General features: G+C 41.9%; 1 protein-coding gene across 2 annotated transcripts in view; it reads right to left on the bottom strand.

Annotated features, from left to right (window-relative positions):
- Nucleotides 1-402: 402 nt before the first annotated feature.
- The window catches only part of LOC127003972 (uncharacterized), a 37,160-nt gene continuing 16,620 nt past the window's right edge, over nucleotides 403-20,942 (bottom strand). Inside the window, exons 1-5 of one of the 2 annotated variants that reach the window (XM_050871050.1) lie at nucleotides 9,837-9,939; nucleotides 4,238-4,293; nucleotides 2,481-2,581; nucleotides 2,117-2,169; nucleotides 403-1,603 (exon numbers count right to left, since the gene is read on the bottom strand). In XM_050871050.1, coding sequence (XP_050727007.1) covers nucleotides 1,202-1,603; nucleotides 2,117-2,169; nucleotides 2,481-2,581; nucleotides 4,238-4,293; nucleotides 9,837-9,911 — 687 coding nt within the window. In that variant the 5' untranslated portion in view covers nucleotides 9,912-9,939 and the 3' untranslated portion in view covers nucleotides 403-1,201. Of the gene's footprint in view, nucleotides 1,604-2,116; nucleotides 2,170-2,480; nucleotides 2,582-4,237; nucleotides 4,294-9,836; nucleotides 9,940-20,942 lie in introns of those variants that run through there. The other variant, XM_050871051.1, reaches the window with a different exon arrangement.

Genomic DNA, 20,942 nt, shown 5'->3' on the forward strand with positions numbered 1-20,942 from the left:
CTGTGAAAACTTCCTAGGCAACAAGAGATCTCTAGTTTAGAAATGGAGTGAAATGTCTTCTAGAGTCTAGACTCCTATGCTGCAATGGGCTGTCGGATGTCACTGATAGTCCATTTCCTTGATTCACACCTGGACTTTTTTGCAGAGAACCTTGGAGCAGTGTCTGATGAGCAAGGGGAACGCTTTCATCAAGATATTGCATCAATGGAACAACGATATCAAGGATTTTGGAATGCAGGAACGTTAGCTGACTACTGCTGGATGTTATACAGGGATGAACCTGAGAAAAAACAAAACAGAAGAAAGTCTGAATCTCAAAGATTTTAAATTGTAATTCATTAGAGTACATTCTAACTTTATTTTGTACATAATAGTTTTGATTTTGTACAATAAAAAGCCATGTAAGTGTCATATCTTGTACTCAATAAATCTTATACAGATATGCTTTACAAGTTTACATACCCTGTACGTTAAAACAACAGGTATCAGTAACATTAAAATGTGACCTGATAGAGAAAAGCGGACTTCAGATCCGTAATCAGCATAAAAAATAAACACAGAAAAGTCAGTTTGCATCTCTGATGATTAAAAAAAGTTTCATTTTGTTGACCAGTGATTTAACCAAGAATGTGATGACACCATCTTAAGTCACTGAAATACATTGACACAAAGAATGTTTGTTTTTATCAGTTGGAGCTTCTTTACCTGTGATTATTGAAAAAATACAAAATACTTTTATTTTCTAGTTTTATATTATCAAAGCTTCTAATTTCTCTCTCTCTCTCTCTCTCTCTCTCTCTCTCTCTCTCTCTCTCTCTCTCTCTCTCTCTCTCTCTCTCTCTCTCTCTCTCTCTCTCTCTCTCTCTCTCTCCTGTGGTCACAATCTTTGAGATTGATGAAACTGAAAAAAAAATTAAGACTAATATATGGGACCATTGACGCCCATTGCCTATAAATAACAATTAACAGGTGATCAACTGTTTATCGTTTCGAGCACTATAGTTGATAACAACGGGGGACACCAATTGATGGAGTACCCGAATACACTCACTAACGATACGAAGGCTTCCTTAAAGGAGCAACTAAGAAGCTGTGGCTCGACGTGCACTGTGTTCCAAAGCAGCAATTCACCATAGCCTATCAAGATAATATCGATCCATACATTTCATATATCAGCCAAATGGTTCCTGACTTGGTGAGACTACTGGACGGGCACCTCGAGAGTGTACCTGGTGACTTGAGGCATGCTCTTGTGATGCAGTACGGGGGAAAAACTCTCCTCGGGGATAATTTCATTGGGCCGCATCTGAACGTCGTGCACGGCGGCGACAGGAATGGCCCCCAGACGATACGCCAGCTCGGACACACTGCCTGCGTCCTTGGCCAGCTCTTCGGAAACTTCATACTGAGAAGAGCCTGATTGAGAGCTTCCCGATGCTCGCACGAATCCAGCGTCAACCGCCAGCTTGAGCATGGGCGACAAAGAAGACCTCATTCTGTCTTCATTATTAATTTGCTGCAGCTGCTGCTCTTCTACATGCACGTTGGCTGACACAGAAGGAACTGGTAGTGCCCTCAGTCCCACAGCAGGCGATGATATTGGCTAGTATAAGGAAAGAGATCATGTATATAGCATATAGCTAAAGATTAATGAAGGACAAAATCATTAATACTTATTGTACTGCATCAGACAATGATTCCATTAAACACTACCGTATTAGTTTATTAATTCTTTCGCGTTTCGCAACACTCTGAAATCATATTGTAAACAGAGAAAAGGTTGCTCAGGAAATATACATACTAATCATCAATTTACTGAATAAACAGCAGCTAAAGCTCAAAATAGTCAGTATCAGAAAATAAAAAGAAAATCCCAAGAGGATAATAAAAACGTACACCTAAGTATCTGAACAATGTGAATAAAGCGGTAAGCATATATACTGTATGTCCAGGAAAATCTTTACAAGCTTATTACTGCAGTGACTGCTGCCATTAGGGTAAAATAAGGATGTGAGATGAAGGGGTGAAGGTAGGGGAGGTGAGGCAGTTCCTCATTTGTGCTCTATCAGCCTGTTTGAGCTCTTGAACCCTGTTGTTGCTCTGCCATGCTTCTTACCTGAACAGGAGCCCCGAGGCCGAGCAGCGGGGGAGCCAGGAAGGTGGGCTGACCTGCAGGTTTAATTGTAAAACTTGATCTTAAAAGATGGAAATAATGATATTTCATACAACTAAAGTAAAATGAAACTAATGGATAATCAATATGCATAGAGGCTCATTATTTCAATTTAGATTTCTTTTTTTTTTTTGAGAGAAAGAGTTATAAAAGCAAATTAAGTGTTACCTATAAAGAAAGAGAGGAAGCCAGAAAGCATCAAGAAAATTTATGTTTCGACTTTCAAAAGTTGTAATTCACCAAATAGGAACGAAGGGTTTAAAAACAGCCATATTTGGTGGCACTGACAGAACGCTGACCCACTCACCATACGTGTTGACATAATGAAAGGGGCTGCCGTGAGTCAGATACTCAGGAAACGGATATCCATACACAAAGCTGGCACCATCGGCCTTGTAGTACTGGTACCTATGGAAAGATCAGGAATAGACGACCTAGCAAGAAGTAGAAAAAACTATTTTTGTAACAAAATATTAAATGAATACATTTTGTTCAACGTTTTACATAGTTATGGTATTTGTATTAAATTTTTATTATCATTTACTCGAATTTATGGTCAATAAAAATCTATCTATCTATCTGCGCGTGTATGTGTGTGTGTGTGTGTGTGTGTGTGTAACTCACCACAGCCTGATTAAGAGTTGGACTCGCTTTTGTCAGCAGGTACCCTCCCAACACGAGCAAGTGCATGCTCATTACCGTCGATCTCTGGGTACTGCCAGGACCTCACACACCACACACCCCATCCCCCTTGCTCAAGGGGGGACAGTAATCACTCCTAGTCAACGGAAAAAATCCGGCCTGAGCGGGGCTCGAACCGCCGCCTGTTTGGCCGTGAAGCCTTGCAGCGCGGCGCTCTAGCCGATTGAGCGGAGTGTGTGTGTGTGTGTGTGTTCGGCCAATAGTCCCAGTCGGCTTTCCTAGTGGGGCATGGTGGTCCCAGCCCGTAATGACGCAGACTAGTGTTTTATAGTGGCGCCATCTTGCTTGGTTCATGCTGCTTCCCGGAGCTCATCTTTCATCCTCTTTAGAGAGTATACCTAGAGTCTGATTTGATAAGTAATCTTTAGGACAGCATGTAGGTAGTCTTAAGCCACTCTGCAATGACTGAAAATTATCAGCTTGTAGCGGCGGGCCGGTTTTGAACCAGGGTCTCCCAGGACACCGCGCCCACACGTTGATCACTCAGCCACCGCCTCCCCTGTGTGTGTGTGTGTGTGTGTGTGTGTGTGTGTGTGTGTATCAATATCTCGATAGTTGACTAGATTAATAAATGAATAGATAAATAGACAGGTCGATAGGCGACCTAACTAGGAGTGGGACATGGACATTTAGATAGTTGGATATATATAGAGAGAGAAGATTTGTATGATTAAAGGGTGAGGCTCGAATTTACACACACACAAAAAAACATAGATAGATAGATAGACAGATATATAGACAGATAGTGCCTTCGTGGTGCAGTGATTAGCGTGCCTAGCCACGAATCTTCGAGCCCGGGTTCAAATCCCGGCCTGGGCAATCGGCGTGCAGTTCACACAGCTGTTTATCTTCCCTTTCCAACTGGTCGATAAGTGGGTATCTAGGGAAACCAGGGGAAGGTAAACTATGGTAACCCGGATGTCACACTGGCCCTGTTTCCCGAGGTAATGTTTTTTTTTTTTTTTCTACAACAGGGTCAAGGGCCAAAGCGAGTGTTGCAGTGCTTAGGAAGCAGATCTTTGGGTACGGCTGAAGCTACAAAACACTCAAACACAACCGGGAGGTGGTACAAAACCCCCGACTAGCACCCGGTATTAAATCATTGCTGGGTGGACATGGGGCACGGATTTAAAGAAAACTATCCATCTCTCCACTCCGCTCGGGAATCGAGCCCGTGACCTCTTGGTTGTCAGACAAGCATGCTAATCACTACGCTATGGGATGTGTGTGTGTGTGTGTGTGTGTGTGTGTGTGTGTGTGTGTGTGTGTGTGTGTGTGTGTGTGTGTGTGTGTGAATCTGCAGAGGCTCTAGATTGAGATGACTGATTTCACTACCATATTACTCAAATAAGTTTTACTCACGGCTGGTTGAAGACTTGCTCTGTAGCTGTAACCAGCGTTACTACCACCATTAGTACCTGTGGAGAAAAAAAAACATGAGGATTAATGTACTTGCAAATGCAAAGTAAAAAATGAATTATGGCATACTGTCGCTCATGGAAATCTGAGAGAACCTTAATTCTCTTGAGTGACAGGTGCATCCCATTCCTGGCGTGCCGGTGCATCCATTGTTCGCCAGAAATATGGTAGATATGGTGGGATATGTGGTTGAGGTTCTCTCAAACTCCCTTGAGGGAGCGCCGTGCACCCTGCAGGATTATTTTAGGACAGGCGATGGGGAGACGACCAATAGGCGCACCTAACATCACCACTCAAGCGGTGCAAACTTGGTCCAGGGACTGTTTCTGTGTCTCGAGCCAGGGTAGTGGGCTAAAGAGTAGCCTCTCTTGATTTTTTCCTATATGACCCTCGAAACAATCTAGAGTTACATCAAAGTGTGTGCTTATCTTTGTATTCATTCATACATACTCTGGTAATATTTCTGTGATTTCTGATTCACAAAATTGAGCTAGTGTAATAAACACCCACAAAATCTCTGTCATTATTAAAACTGAAAGAAATAATGCAAGTTATGCCTCCATGAAATAAACGTAAAGAAATAAATATGAAACCTCACGAAAGTCAGAATAAGTGACGTCACCTGCTTTGTGTAGTAAAGACATGCTTACTTATGAATGTGATGCCCGCAACATGGCCCGAGCTGCTGCCTGACGTACGGAAACATCAAGTGACTTACCGCGGAAGTTTTGGATGTGAAATACTAATGCGAGGCACATACCTGCACGTACATGGGATCTTGCCCACTGCAAGTCTTAGTCATGGAAGAAAGTAGACAGATATTCAAGTATGAATAGGCTGGAGGACTGGGCAATACTTCCATCCCAGAAAACACAGCCGTAGAGACGAAAATCGTGCGAAACGAATGCAAAATGAGCTGTGGCCACAGACTTACAAGACTGCGCGTCCCCCATCTCCCTGCCTCCCTGCATTGTGCTGAGTGATGCCCGTAGCCCGCCGCAGCGGCTGTGGGTGTGCCCAGTTCATCTAAAACCGACTTCACACACTTCACTCCCACCCGGTTTCCTGACCCCACCATTCATTATTAAGAAAAACTGAGATCACCATCGTCTTCCTGAGAAAATTCTGCATCACACTGGCATAAATTTGTAACAATAATATAAAACACAAATATGCGAAAATCAGAGTTAAATGAAGTAGCGCATAAACATTTTCTTGTACTTATTTCCCTTCAACTCATTAATACTCAGCTATTTTTTTGTTGCATCACTTTTTTAAGTACAGATCCTCAATCTACATGCTCTTCTGATTCCGATGATGTAGAGTACGTTTCGAGGCAGAAATACACAGATGGTCAAAATTGCCTCCGAACATAAGCTGTGCCATGGCGGCATTTGTTTACTCAGACTCGCCGCTCTTGCAGACAGCTGTCAGGACGCACAGCAATAAGATTAGGAGGCTATTGAAGGGACGTACGGATTGACACCACAGAGTTATATACGTATATAACTATGTATATAACTCTGATTGAAACCGCCGTCAAGGCACAGCTTATGTTCGGAAGCAATTTTGACCTTCTGTATATTTTTACCTCGGGACGTAACCTACACCATCAGAATCAGAATTTGTTAAGTGACAGACATTTCATTAAAGAGCCTCATTTTTAAAGGTACTAGGGCAGTAGTCTCCAGGCCCACGTGGAGCTCCTCTGTTCCACATATCTCCCCACCGAAGCAGGGACAGAGGGCATCTATCGCAACTCCCGCTGAAAGGTAGGACACCGCCGTGCACCACATGTCCCACTACGTCCCTATGCGGCAGACCTGCAGGCACTGCGGTATAAAGGGAGATATCCACCTGTTCAGGTGGATATGCAATCTGCCAGATCACCCCTTGTCTGTCGGACACAAGGAACTGCTTTGCTCCATTCCACCAGCAGACACCACCAGCTGCCCAGTGATGGATTTCCACCTTTCCCAGTGGATGTGGAACACCTGACACGTCTATTGCTATTTTTTTGTTTGTACATGTAATAATAAATTATAAAAAAGCAGGGAATTTTCTCATTTGCCTCCGAAATGACTCAGTAGTTCATTATTCATTTAGTAAAGTTTATAAGGAAAATTTACTCTTATGACAAATGATTCTTATAACTTTTACAGAAAAGTATTTACAATCAAAGAAAATTTTGAAATTAATAAAATAATTAAAGAAAAATCTTATACCAAAACGGGCAAAATAGCCCAGACCCGCAAGTTGGGCCATTAGCCCGTTCAACTTTGCAACTTTGCAATGGATGGATGCGTCAAATCGAAACATGTTCACGAGTAAGAATGTCTTAGAAATGCCTTAAATTCAACATATCAAAAGGGTTTTTTGATACCTCCACTATTTATGTGAGTGCCCGGCAATGAGTTAAAGCCCCGTTCACACTGTACCGACTCTCGACCACGACAATCCAGCGACTTTTCCATTTGACAAGTTGGTTCCCACGCTCCAAGAAAGGTGGGGGAGGTTTTTTTGGCGTCTTGGTGTCTTGCCGACTGCCTAGGACATTCGGCCAACTAGTTGCCAGCATGTCGCGCTAATCCTCACGACCCTACACTCCCCTCCCGACGTCCGTTCAGCATTAAGCCCCATTCACACAATGCCGACTCTGGGCCACGACTACCCACGACTCTAGGGTACACGAGGTCTTGGGTGTTGATGTGAAAGGGTCGGGCATGTCTTGAAAGAGGTCTTGAAACTGTTGCCGAATGCTGCGCCGACATCGTGACGGGAGTCGGGAGTCGTGAGGGTTAGCACATGCTGGCAACTAGTTGGCCGAATGTCCCAGACAGTCGGCAAGACACCAAGACCCCAATAAAACCTCCCCCCCCCCTTTCTTGGAGTGTGGGAACCAACTTGCCAAATGGAAAAGTCGCTGGGTTGTCGTGGCCCAGAGTCGGCACAGTGTGAACGGGGCTTTAGATTTAGCGTTAATTTCACCCCATCTAGATTATGCGGTAAGTTCTGATCCCCTCGCTGTTAAATGGATATCGACATGATAAAACTTATACAGAAGAAGATGACAAAAAAATATTCATGGGCTGAGAAACTTCCCGAATAAGGATAGGCTCCGAAGCGTAATTTTGCATTCTCTAGATAGGCAAAAGGTACGAGAAGACTTGATTGAAGCATATAAATGGATAAAGAAGTTAATAAGAGTGATGTTGGTAAAGTTTTAGTGGTAAACGAGCAGGGTAGGGCACGTAGTAATGGGTTTTAATTATGAAATTATATTTAAGTTGGACAAAAAATGACTTTCTAATAGAGTAGTAGACGAGTAGAACAGACTTAGCAGTCACGTAGTGAATGCATAGATAGAGTCAAGAAAAGCTTATATAAAATAAAGGATAAAGAAAATAGGTGGTGATAAATGTGATTAGGGTTACAGGACTTGTCCGACGTTGGAGTGCCGGTGTGGCGTCAAGTCTCGTACGCTTGTTATAGTCCGTCCGCTTTGTTTACATACACACAGGGGTGAATGAATTTCGGCACGGTACCGTGTTTATTGTCAACTGCTTGTCATACAAGGGGTGCAGGTTATCTTATTTATCACATTTACGGACATACAAGAGGTGTAGTTTATCTCATTTATCACATTTACCGACATACGAGAGGTGTAGTTTATCTCATTTATCACATTTACCGACATACAAGGGGTACAGGAAAAAACTTTCATATTTCGAGCATTTTGCAAATTCAAAACATACGTCATCATTTACTTTTATAACAATAAAAAAAACTTGGGTGAAACAATGTCGGTAAGTGTGATAAATGAGATAACCTGCATCCCTTGTATGTCGGTAAATGTGATAAATAAGATATTCTGCACCCCTTGTATGTCGGTAAATGTGATAAATAAGATATTCTGCACCCCTTGTATGTCGGTAAATGTGATAATGAGACAACCTGCACTCCTTGTATAACGGTACCGTGCCGAAATTCATCCACCGCTGTGTGTATGTAAACAAAGCGGACAGACTATAACAAGGGTACGAGACTTGACGCCACACTGGACTCTTACAGACTCCTTATGTGGTTATGTTTTGTGGGGTTTCTGATGCTCAATCCTTTAACAACAACAACAAAAAATAAACGAGACAGCTGGACATGAAAAATTGACGAAAATTAGAACAATCTGTGTTCATGAAGTACGATGACATGATGGGGGTTCGCCACATTTCCTACGACACATTTCTTCAGCGACACAGCTCCTACAAATTCAGCAGTTTTTGAAGTGACATTTCCTACAAAGATACAGCACATCTTTTACACACTAAAATCTGTTGTCACAATTCCTACAAGGCTCCAGTCACATTTCCTACATCAAGAAAGGTAGTGACTCACAATTCTTACAAGATTCCAGTCAGTCAGCCATGAAGCGCCGCGAGCGTGTGGGGTGCACAGAGGCACAGCCGAGGGTGATGACCTCTACGGAGCCGGCAAGTTGAGGAGGAGGGAAGGGGAGAGGAGGGGAGGGGAGAGGCGTGGCGGGTTGGAACGAACCTGAATTAAAGACACTGTTGAAGGAATAAATTGTGTTGTATATTTTCTTCTCATCAAGGAAAAGAAACAAGCAGCAGGACCAAACCTCAATTCATGCAGAGTCAAATTTTAGGAAAGAGCTGGAAACACGGGACAGCAGGTGAGTGACCCAGGTACCGGTTTGGTTGCGTCACGGGTAAGGCAGCCAAGCTACGACCTACCGTCACTGTGAAGGGCACGGAATCAGCGCCCTTCACTACTGGCACAGCTTTCCCATGATCCTGACACGGAGCTTATTAAACAATCCGGACCAATAAAAGTTCTGGCCTCTTATCAACAATATGGGTAATGACCTAATACCCACTGACATGAACGGCAATGATCTCATGTAGCTCTGACATTAAATGGCAGGTTTAAGTGACTTACCCAGTGGAAGCTTTTTTTTTTTACTTAGATATGTTAGCAAAGCAACCTAAAGTGAGTCTTCCATGAATCTTGATATAAATATTCCGGTCTTACAGCCACTGACGCCACCTTTCTCCTAAAGAAGCAACACGTCTCATTTCATAAAAAATAAAAAAATAAAATATTGTACAGACAAAGTATATTTTCATACACTAGTTTCACCAAACATGCAACAGTTATCATAATATGAACGCAGGTCACTCACACCAATAAAACCTGCCGGTTCACAATAACAACGAAACTAAATCCATACATTGCGTGACACTGGGTGCATTCGAAAGTTTTATAAGAATGATGAAACAATAAAAAGTCACATGGCCAAGAGAAGCTAGTCCACTGAACTCTTACAGAAGCTTGCATTAAAAACGCATTACTTAAACATATACCTGGGGAAAAAAAAGAGGCATAGACAATTCAGTCGCCACCATAATAATTACTTAGAAGGATAAAGAGTAACACACAGTACATAACAAATCAAATGTAACACGTGACTTGCCTACAATACAAATGTGATAAAACGCCAGAACAGCGACAGAACTTTACTCACAAAGAACCGCATGCTGCCGACCGACCACCGCTTCAAGATCAAGGCTAAGGACGCGTTCAGCACGGCTAGCGGCATTATATACTCCCAGTGTTGACGTCTTGAGAGCACAGGTTAACAATGACACCGCTTCATCCCCTCCATCTCTTCATCCACCTTCACTACCTCAACCTACTTGTGATTTATCATCTTTTCTCCTTTTATTTATAACAAGTTAATATTTACTTCTTTCTGATCTTCTCCACCTCCACTTTATTTTCGACTTCTATTTTTTTAATCTCCATTACTTCACCTTGTTCCTAAACTCTCTCTCTCTCTCTCTCTCTCTCTCTCTCTCTCTCTCTCTCTCTCTCTCTCTCTCTCTCTCTCTCTTGGTGCCCAATTTCAAAAGAGCAAATTTCGTAGAAATCCGACAAAAACTAAGAGAAATACAACTATCAGATGATTGCAACGTGGAGGAAGCTTGGCTAAACTTTAATTAAAAATCAATTACTCACTCCGTAGAACACATTTGTCTCATTTTGAGAGAAGCGAAGTAACACTAATAAAAGTCCACCTTGGTTTAATAGCGGAAATAAACATTCGGTTATTAATATAACTGAAGAAGGATTTCGGATTATTTTTACAGTTGACTGCAATGTTTTCTTCATAATAATTATCTACGCTATGTCTGACATACTAATCTTTTTACACGCCGCCTGGCTTCATGATAAAGTCTAATGGTTTCCCGCGTGCTTTGCTTTTTCTTTAGCCTCTAAGACAATTTTCTCTCCTAAACAGGAAAGTGATCAGAAGTGGTATTAACTAATAGTGACGGTGAATTAGTGACTAACAGTCAACACGTTTCGAACTTGCTAAACAATTATTTTTCCTCGGTATTTAATAAGTAATACAAGCAGTCTTCCCACTTCTACCACCAACACCTGCGACGACAATAGTATTAACGTAAGTCTCATTCATGTATTGCCTATCTTCGTAATAACTATCGATGATATCCTAAATGCTCTCCGATTCCTTAAAACAAATATAAGCCCGGGACCTGACAAAGTATACCTTATACAACTTAAAGAAACAAAGAGCGAAGTACTCTTCTCTCTCACAACCGTATTCAATATGTCCTTGCGACAGGGCATCGTCCCTTCTGATTGAAAAAAGGGGAACGTAACGATTTTCAAGAAAGGATATAAAAAAATTACCGGGTAATTACAGGTTCATTAGTCTAGCTTCAGTTGTAGGTAAGCTACTCGAGAGCATAATTAGAAAGAAAATTGTGAGTCATCTTGAAAGTCACAACATGGATTCCGTAACAAGAGAGCCTGCCTATCAAACCTACTGACCTTTTATAAGGACCTCTTCTCAGTTTACGACGTAACCAAATCATTGGAAGTAGTCTATCTTGATTTCCAGAAAATGTTTGACAAAGTTCTACACCATAAATTGCTGTATAAATCAAAGCAACTAGATATTGACGGTCAAGTACACCAATGAATCGCGAATTGGTTGAGCAACAGACAACAAAAAGTGGTGATCGACGGATTAAACTCAGAGTGGGCGTCTGTCTCTAATGGCGTCCCTCAGGGCTCGGTTCTTGGTCCAGTGGTCTTCATTATTGACATTAACGATGTGGACGTTGGAATCAATAATTTCATTAGTAAATTTGCAGACGACACAAAGATTGGTAACTCGGTTCTCAATGACGAAGACAGACAAAGCCTCCAAGAAGATTTGCATTTCAGCTTGGTCAGATAGATGGGAGAGGCCCTATAATGGAGATAAGTGCCAGGTTCTTCAAGTTTGAAGAAGAAATAAAAGGTCCGATTACGAAATGCGTGGCGCTAAACTCAAAGCGTTCAGTGCGTTAAGGACCTGGGTGTCAAAATCGTGTCAAACCTCAAATTCTCACAGCAATGCATCGAGGCAGAAAATAAAGCGAACAAAATGCTGTGCTTCATTAAAGGAAACTTTTTTATTAAAAAAATAAAGAAGTAATACTTCAGCTTTAGAATAATTTAGTCAGACCCTACTTGGAATATGCGGTACAGTTTTGGTCCCCCCACAATGCAGAGGGCTTTGCTAAATTAGAAGGTGTTCAACGACGGGCAACAAAAATGATCCCTTTCTTGCGCAACAAACCTTAGCGACGTTTCTCTTGAGAAACGTCGCCTCCGAGGAAAACTGATCGAATGTTTTAAAATACTCAATGGCCTTACGAATGTGGACAAATCAAAATTGTTTATGATCGATGACATTTTACGTACGAGAAATAATGGCACAAAACTTAAATGTAAACAAGTAAATTCAGACTGCATCAAATTTTTCTTCACGATTGACTCCTTTAAAAACAAGCTCGACCGACACTTCCTTCAACTTAATATTGACTGAAGTAGATACGCTAAGTTTTGGAGCTATATGATTACTGTAGATCACCTAGTCTGGCCCATTGGGTCAGTGTGGTCTGATTTTCTAAGTAAATCTATGTAAATCTCTCTCTCTCTCTCTCTCTCTCTCTCTCTCTCTCTCTCTCTCTCTCTCTCTCTCTCTCTCTCTCTCTCTCGCTCGCTCACTACATTACTGTAATGCGAGAGAGAAGATACGAAGACACCTACCGAATCAGGCGTAAGCCACTCCCTGTGAGATATATACGGGAAGCGAAGAGGGTGCTGCAAGCCTACCAAAGACCCTTCCCGTGACCTCATTTTTAGTTTATCTATTGTCTCATTTAATACCTGAGAGTAGGTCAGCAAGCTGCTCTCTAAAGACAAATCCTCTTACTTTCCACACCACACTACATACATACCTTTTTTTTTTTTTTCAAAATTCAAAATGGCAAACACACGTCTGGGGGGGTGGACCACAATTGCCCACAGAGCGGACTCCCAGCAAACAATAACACGTTGCAGGAATGTTGTCAAAACGTTACGAATAGGTTCCAGCTGCGCTGTGTGGGACTTTGTGAAAATGTTGTGGGAACAAAATTTTGTCCATTCCCAGAAAGGTTGTCACAACGTTGTGGAACAACGTGCTTATGATCTTTTGAGAACCTTCTTGCTACTTTATTGCAATTTCTTTGCTACCTTTTGAGGACATTCTCATAACTGTCTTAGGACCCTATTCTCACCTGTTTAGAGTATTCCAAACACAGATAAGGAAATTTAACATGTATTTACTGAATATTTCTTAAACGGGTCAAACCGGTCAAACCGGCCAAACATACTAGACCTCTTCCTTACCTCTAACCCTTCTGCTTACTGTCAAACTGTTCTCTCCGTTGGACTCCTCCGATCACAACCTTATTTCTGTATCCTGTCCTATCGCTCCTGTACACCCTCTGGACCAGGAGGGGGGGGGGGGCATGGAGTCAAGCGGTTTGAAGCCACTGAACTGTCAGTCGGCCATATTGTTCAAGCCTGAGAGGAGTGGCCACATTGATGTACATCCATGAGCGGCCGGCCAGACCACGTGTGACATTTCATGATGGTTCATGTGGCAGACTGGCAGTACATGCTTGCCGCTTACAAATTTATAACTTGTATTTGTAAAGGAGACAGCACATCTTGGGGATGAATTGTCCTCACCGCATTTCTTGGTGATCATGAATACTTTGCCGCGCTTCTTGGATATCATGTACCGTATTTTCTCACCTGTTACAATATATTTACAGTAGTAAACTACGAAGCTGATTCACACACTGCGTCAGGTATAAGAATGGGAGTAATTTTGTCCAGAGTAGCACAAGCAGCAGTCACTCCACGGATGCGGTACTCTAACAGCAAGCGCCCTCCATGTTAGGCGCTCCACCCTCGTATTCGTACCTCACGGCTTGAACAATATGGCGGCCGATTTGACAGCTGAGACCACGAAAACTGACTTTACTCACCAGTACAGCGCGCTCGGTGCTGTGGGCCTCTCCACCCTTAATACCTCCATGCTCTGGACCCACCGAAGAGGCAATGCTTCTGGCATGTTTGCTTCAGCTCGGTGGGACGACCTGAGGATGTACTTTTCCGATTTCCCGTGGAATTATTACTGGTTTCAGGATAGAGACCCCACTGTGTGTGCCCAGCGCATCACAGAGATGATTGTCTCTGGAATGGAGGCAAACATTCCACGTTCTTTCTCTACTCCTCATGCTAAAAGACTTGGTTTAATCACGCTTGTTTTCGTGCTGTCAAAGATAGAGAGGCAGCTCTCAAAAGGTACCAGAGCCTTCGCACTCCTGCTAACCATGATCTTTACATTTCTGCCCGGAATCGTGCAAAATCTATTCTCCGACTTACCAAAAACTCCTTCATTAATAGAAAATGCCAAAACCTTGCTTTTTTCTCATTCTTCTCGGGACTTCTGGCATCTAGCCAAAAATATCTCCAACCTCACTTTTTCATCTTTCCCTCCTCTCCTTAGTCCTGATGGCAGCACCGCCTTTTTATCTAACTCTAAGGCTGAACTCTTCTCTCAGACTTTCTCTAAAAACTCCACTGTGGACGATTCTGGCCATATCCCTTGTACTCATCTGTCACAGTTTAGGATCTGTGACTAGTTTTCCTCAGGATTAGATTTTATTTGCCAGTTCGATGATAGGCAGAGAATGGGCGCGTTCTCCTTTGTTCATCACGTGACCTGGAAGCCTTGTTTGGCGCGGCAGGGCTGGTCACGATGATTCATGTCTCCTCAGGCTCGATAACTAGGCGACCGGCGTAGAAGTGCCAATGTTTGGATTTTTGTGCGGGTCGCCCGCTTTGTTTTACCGGCTGTTCGTGCCTTCTGGAGTCTTCACTCCATTCTGTTGCACATGCACACATTATAGTGTCTGTTACCGCCGCATGTTACGCCTCTGCTGATGAGGAAGTTGGGCTATTGTTTGTGTCCATTTCCCGCCTTCGGGTTGGGGGCTTCGCCTCAGCGCCCGCGGCCTAACTGACCGTCCAGAGTTGCCGTGAATGGCCTGCTGTACATTCTTCGTGTTGAGATCTCTCAGTTGAGCCCTGTGCTCTCATATTTGACTTCAGAATTTAACGACAATCTTAATTGCATCTTACATATTCCACATTCCACACCACACTAGATCTACACCTCAACACGTCATACAGCCTCGTCGCACCATGCCACGCCACCCATGTCACACACACACACACACACACACACACACCAGACCATATCACATCACACCAGACCATATCACACCACACCAGACCATATCGCAGCACGCCGTATCGCGGCATGCCACATCGCAGCACGCCACATATCGCAACACAACACCACGGCACGTCACGTCATACCACACGCCACATTAAATACTCCAGCTGCCGGACCCAGAAAGCACTTATAACGATGTAACTCCGAGATACATCCCTCTGCACTTACATCGGGATTCAGAAAACAGAAAAACGATGTAGCTGAGGATGTAACTCAGTTGTAAGTTACGCCAGTCTCGGAGGAGGTGTAACATTTGCATCCTTTTTCAGTTTTCAATGAAATGCTTTATATATAATGTTTCCCGATAAAGAAATAAGAGTATATGAATCAATAAAGCAAAATCCTTCCATAAATGCGAGATAATACAGCGGGGATGGAATATATCTTGTAGAGCTCACTATAGCCGTCAGTCCGTCAACGGCTGAAAAAGAAGAGGAAGACTGATGTTCTTCTTCTTCTTCTTTTTTCCTGTACCGCAACTCTACACACTTGATACTTCACTCCTATAGTCTGTTCAGAGCATGAAGGCGGTTCAGGGTGGAGCTGGTATCGTTGTTTACCTCTAGCCATGGTGCCAAATCAGCCTTCGTACATGCATCTTTTTTCTCTTATTTCCCATCCATGTGCTATTTGAAAGTGATATTTTATATATTCTGTATATAGTAAAGGAAGCTAAATAGTACAATGAGTGTCGATGTTTAGGATTATAACAACGATTTGTATAAATTCTATGACATGTGGCAGCGATTTTTTCCCATGGTGCCACGTTGTGGTGGTGGAAGTGGTGGTGGTGATGGTGGTCGGTGTGTCCCCCTAGGTCCCTCCCCCGGGTCGAGAGGGAGAGAGAGGGAGAGAGAGAGAGAGATAAACAGGTGGGTTGTGGGTGGGTAGGCCGGGAGAGAGTGCTAGTCTGATAATTGGCAGTCGAACTGGCAGCGTTGCACTCATGGGAATTCTGGAATATGCCACACCTTGAACAGCCTTCATACTCCGAACAGACTATAGTAGGGTTCTTACGGGCCAAACAAAGGCTTTCGCTTCACCCGACGTGATGCAAGTGTGGACATGGCCTTATCTTACGTCCGTCCAAGCATCCTTCTCTTGTCAGTGATGCGCGATTCGACAACATATGCGGGGATAGCCATGGTTAGAGTTTTAAATTTCCCGCTAAAAAGTATAAAATGTTAAGCATTTAATGACCAAATATACTCCTTAAATAATTCACAAGCAGTGTTTTTCAAGGTACTTCGCTATTTTATATGCAATCTTTTGCTTAACATTCATGATTTAAGCCTCATGTATATATTTTTTCTCTATTCTACCATATTTGTTTACCAATAAAACGATTTGAAGAAAACGTAGATAACGAAGAAAACGTATTTTATGGATAGACTCGTATTAAAAAATCCTGCGTGTTGCTAAAAGCTCTGCGACTGTTCACATAATACATATCTGCCTCAATGACGGCGCAAAGGCTGTCAGTGAGTAATAGCGGTATTTGTCAATATATGTGTGGATAGCTTAGACTTGAGTTTTTAATTTCATGCTTATTTTTTTACCGGCAGTTTAAGAGAACATCATGTATCTGGCAACGTACAGTAGAGCAAGACCTTTAATTTACCACTAATCACAAGTCACAACTGTCAAGCTGTGTCATTGTCTTATGGATGGGTGTTGTCAGGTACTTAATTATATTATTTTCTTCCTCTCTCCCAGGAAATGAAATTGTGGGGTTTGGATATGTGTACCACCGAGAAAAGCTAATTGTGACCAATAGCTCGCAGTATGTTAGACAAAGCGCAAAATAGTCGGACAAACTAGTCTTAACGACACTGCCGCAAAAAAGTAGGGTCAATACTACAAATGTTACAACAAACACCATTAATTTGACACTTATAGAAAATTGAACTTCATAGCAAAACATGAATCTGAAGCATCGAGCTTATGCCGCCCCTCCCTCACCCTCTACATCCCCTCCCCCACTACAAGTTTACGTTGTGAGGCCTGTATCCACCTTCAGGACAGTAAGAGAAGTACATAGCGTTATAGTCAGACAGCTAATCAGTGGTTAATGACTCATTAACCACCGATTAGCTGTCTGACTATAACGCAAAATAATGTACTTCTCCCTCTCAATATTAATTTTGTTTCCAATGTGTTGTCTGCGCAAGTTTCTCCATTTCGGTCCTTTTTAAATAATTCATATATCCTTAATGTTGACTTTGTCAGTCTTTCGTTTTTCCATTTCGTTGAGTCCTTTTTCCTTACTTTTTCTATTATACTATTCTTTGTCAGGCCATCAAGTTGTGTTATATTTATATTTAGTTCATTCATATATTTCTATATGGTTTTAGTCCACTTTGTGTTAGCGTTTTCTATTTCTCTAAGGAATATATTTTTGGCCAAGTTATTTCTGTCTTCTTTCAACAAGTGCTTAGCAAATGGTGAGTTAATTTTCATGTCTGGCTAACAAGATGAGGCACCAATATCCTCTTTTAGGGCACTGTTGGCGGCATACTTTGGGACTTGTAATATTGCTCTATAGACTGAGTTTTCCATTCTTTATAATTTAGTAATCTCTTCTTCAGTGAATTCCATAATTTCAGCTGAAAAGAGTACTGCTGACAGTGCCACCCAGCAGGTGGCGAAGAACATGCCCCACACCACTAGTGATGCTAAATACACAGTGAACAAGTGTAAAGGGCTTTTGAAATAATGCACAAGAAAAAGTGACATTTTAAGCCCTGAAAAAGTGCACAGTGAAACATGCTTCTCGTTACGAACGATCGCATAAAGTGTCGTCGACAAAAACAAATATGTTGTGTACTACAAATTGTCAGTTTCAATAAGAGAGAGAGAGAGAGAGAGAGAGCACAACAGAAGAAACATCCTTATTATGGGCAGAAATAAATGAGAGGAAAAAGTCATTTTTTTAGAATTTCATAAAGCTTATTTAACAAATGATTTCCCAGCCAGTAAAAAATGTGGGCCCCATATGGGTTTGTGAGTGGGTCCATTTGGCCCATGTGGGCCCTTTGTGGGCAATGTTTATAAGCATGGGTCTGATGTGAGAACCATATGGGCAATGTGGGCCACCTTGGATCAGCTGTCAGGAGTGTTCTAAAGCGTATTTTGTGAATTTTCTCTAATTTTAAAGGCCATTATGGTTTCGAAGCCTGAAAAGTTAAAATAAAACTTCATTATTATTCTGGATAACACATTATTTTGTTGCAAAGCTATTTAGTCCGGCCGAGGAAAAGGGGCAAACAATAAAGAGCAAAGAGATGACAGAGACGACGATTGTGGTGTTCCAGGTGTAGAGAGTAGTTTGTATTTTGTGTATTGTTCGTAGGTTTTTGTTTTGTCTTTTACGGGCGCTGCCGTTTCAAAGGCCTGACTCAAGAGGAATCTTGAGACACCTGTAACATCAAGATCAAGATCAAGAATATTCAAAATGGAGCGGAGAGAGAAGGACGGACTTGATTCACCTGATTTAACGACGATTTTGCGACTCTTCTGACCCTAGTTTTTGCTGTGAGTAAGCCTACTTACTCGTGAAGATGCCTGTGAGCACCTGTGAGGTGTGTGAGAGTGGTGTGACCACCAGGTGGAGTGGAGTGGCGTGTGAGAGGCGTGAGCTTTGGTTTCCTGTGCTGGTATCAAGACCAACTCGAAACTTGGAAAACAGGAACCTTGTGTACCTTAGGATGTGACGAAAGGATGAAAATGTTGAGCACGTGGTACTGGAATGTGAGAAGTATGACAGAGAGAAGATAAGAGCAGTTCTGTTAGAACTGGGCCAGGATTCACTAACGAGTTACGACGTTCGTAAGTCACAAAAAATGTCTTAAGGCAACTTTCGGCTGCTTTGGGCTATTCACTAAACAGTTACGACATTCTTCCGGCACCGTAACTTTACGGCAGCTCCAGACATGGCGTAAGGTATCGTGAGTCGTGACCCGTACGTAGGGCAGATTTTCTCCACAACACAAGGAGGAATGAAGAAGAAGAGGAAGACCCGCTGCCAAAATAATGAACAAAACGTCACTGTGCTATCAAAACATTGCTTTATAAGGACGTGTCAACCGTATATAATACCATTCACTGAATATGTAGTGACTGTGAACTCCTACACTACTGAATCAAATATCCTGCCGTAAACACTCGTGATAATATATATGGAGGGCTTGAAATGCTCGCAGGAGATCCACCAGGTGGTAATGTGGGTACTCATACATGCTCGGTGAATAATTTAGTCTTAATTTGTAGTTTGTAATACCTTAGACCACTAGCACAACCAAGGATGGGGGGGGCTCCACCTGTTTACCGTTGATGAGGTTTCAGGCTCACCCCAAAGTTTATCTTGTCTTTTCTCTGCCCTCCAATCTCCCTGAACATATTTCTGGGTGTTCCCTTGCCATTGTTTAGCAGATTTTAGCGACCTATTTTAGAGACACAAACTATTCATTACTGGGTAAATTATCATGTCTTTTTTTGTGGAGTTAATTATCACCAGGAAGCAATTATGAAAGTACTAGAGTTGATTTGGTGAGTCTCATACTTGGGTTGACAGTTTACTCTCCTCTGTAACGATAGGCTACTATCCCCAGCAATTATAGGTTACAATTTTAGCAGAGTTAGGTTACCATCCACTAGGTTAAAATGAGTCTGTTAGTTTGTAAATAGATTTGGGAGTGAAGACGGCTGGACAATATATGCCAGAGCTTGTTATAGTGAATTCTGGGTAAATTTGCTGTAGCACTTTCATAGCTGAATTATTGTGGTAATAAACAGAGCCCCATTAAAAGCATCATAACATATCACAGGAAATAAGTAATTTGCATCTCAAATAGACTGCTCCTGCTAAGCAATTACCCATTCTTTGCAACATGCATTATATGTTTGTTGGATATTTTGGTAATTGAGTCATCCTATGGCTCATTCTTGTCTCAATGATATTTACTGTATTAAGGTATTACATTTACTATTTAGTATGCTAGTTTTACTGGGTGTTATAGATGATGTGTCTAGGGTGAAGTTTGTGTGTGGCCTCGGTGCTCATCTCCATCACATGGTAACCTATTGCTGGTAAATTAGCAACCTAGCAACACCTGTCAAGGTTTGATTCATCACCCAGTTGTATTCCCACTCATAGTTTCATAGCTACTATAACTGAAAAAGTATTTTATAATTTTAGGTTGAGGCAAAATATTTATATATATTGATATTTATTTCATGTTATGAAAATATATAATTACTTCATTTTCTACTTACTTTAACATTAAAACAAGAAAATAAAGGTTCTTTGTCCATAGACTATAAAAAAAATCTTTCTCACCTTGAAATTCAAGTTATTTTTTGGGTATTGACAAGAAAATACTGTTTCTGTTTTTAACTCAAATATGCACTTTTTTCGTTTATGTAACCTAACCTTACTAAAGTACTGACTCATATGTTGCTGGCACAAGTTGAGAACATAATGAAAAAGTGGGCATTGATATATACATTATTAAATATTTAAATGTGTTAAATAGTGTACTGGCAATAAAATAAAGGAAATCATCGAGCAAATTGGTGTATGGGTGTGTTTCGTTAAGAACTCGGTAGAGTTCTTCAAAAACAATGGCACTGCCCACTGTCAAAACACATTCCACTATACCTAGAAAATTTCCACGATGACTGTTGGCTCTCAAGATATAGCTGGAAGCCAGACTCTTTCTTGAGTCATCAGAGTTTTGAGAGAAGTCTTGGGCTTTCCAGGATGTGACACACACACACTCACATACACACAAACACACAATTATATACTTTGAGAGTAAGAGTAGTAAAGTTGGGGGGATACGTAGTAGCAGCGCATGGCCTCGGTGCTCATCTTCGTAACATTGGCCCTTGAGACTGTGGTGGAAGGGAGCCCCC

Source organism: Eriocheir sinensis, chromosome 27, assembly GCF_024679095.1.
Source record: "Eriocheir sinensis breed Jianghai 21 chromosome 27, ASM2467909v1, whole genome shotgun sequence".
NCBI lineage: Eukaryota > Metazoa > Arthropoda > Malacostraca > Decapoda > Varunidae > Eriocheir > Eriocheir sinensis.